Consider the following 995-nt stretch of genomic DNA (forward strand, 5'->3'; position numbering starts at 1 on the left):
TTGTGAGTCCGTTCCAACAACACGTCTCCAACGCAGGCAGGGAGGCCGGAACAACTTATGAACCAAGTCGTTCTAGATCTGGGTGAGGTTGATTCCCAATGTCCATTCACGACCACTGACTACCTCCCCCGCAAAAGACCCGTTTTCTGACTCGTTCAGCATTGTGCGACGGGCCCGACTCGTTTGGCATCGCAGGCGGGCAGACAGTTTACTAAAGGGTTCATAACATAGATAGTCGTTGCTATATACAATAACGTCGTCCAACGCGCCACGCCAAACTCAAGTCTAGCCAGGTCCACCTCGCCCTTCCAGCCGACCAACGAACCAAGCGCCCACCCATCTATGAAGTCCGCCGCACGAAAAGTCCTTGAACGGCGAGGGCTTATGACGAGAGGAGAAGCAAGTCGATGGCGGGAGGCGTGTAAGAGAGTGAGCGTAAACCATCGAATCGGAGACGTTAGACGCAGGTCTGCACAGGAAGTTAAAACGTACCTTGAAGGTCGCAGCCAGAATATCTAAAGGATGGAGTGAGATGAAGCAAGTCGATGTGAATATAAGACGTACCAGCACGATCTGTATTCGAGACTTGTGCGGGCACTAAAAGAGGTCAGTGCCTACTTGGGCCGACGGACAGAGCTACATACCAGGGATGAAAGGGAAGAATGGTGCCTCTATAAGTTTGAGAACGCTGGCTACGGAGAAAGAACATGTCAAAATTATGGAACAAAGCCGAAAGATGACGCACCGAGGTCCAAGCACTCCCAACCGAGGTCCCATTTGCTCCATCGAATGCTGCTACATCTCCGAGATCGAGTCCACGATGAGGCGGCGAAGATTCGAGGGATAGCCAATGTGGCCGCTTGCCAGACCATGATAAGGGCTGTCGATGGCTGGAGGACAGTTATTGTGTTCTTGGAGCAGCTAGAAGTCGATACCGAAGATACAGGACAGATTCCGGGAGCAAATGAGGGAGTTGAATGAGTTCCATTGAACAT

General features: G+C 51.7%; 1 protein-coding gene across 1 annotated transcript; it reads right to left on the bottom strand.

Moving 5' to 3' along the window:
- Positions 1-285: 285 nt before the first annotated feature.
- On the bottom strand, positions 286-995 carry MIND_00421500 (uncharacterized protein; the record flags this gene model as incomplete). Its single annotated transcript, XM_037361031.1, has 4 exons — positions 286-515; positions 565-597; positions 645-692; positions 746-995. 4 exons carry the CDS (start codon positions 993-995, stop codon positions 286-288), a joined length of 561 nt encoding a protein of 186 aa, XP_037221323.1.

Source organism: Mycena indigotica (genome assembly GCF_014461135.1).
Source record: "Mycena indigotica strain 171206Taipei chromosome Unknown Mind.scaff0004, whole genome shotgun sequence".
Classification (NCBI taxonomy): Eukaryota; Fungi; Basidiomycota; class Agaricomycetes; order Agaricales; family Mycenaceae; genus Mycena; species Mycena indigotica.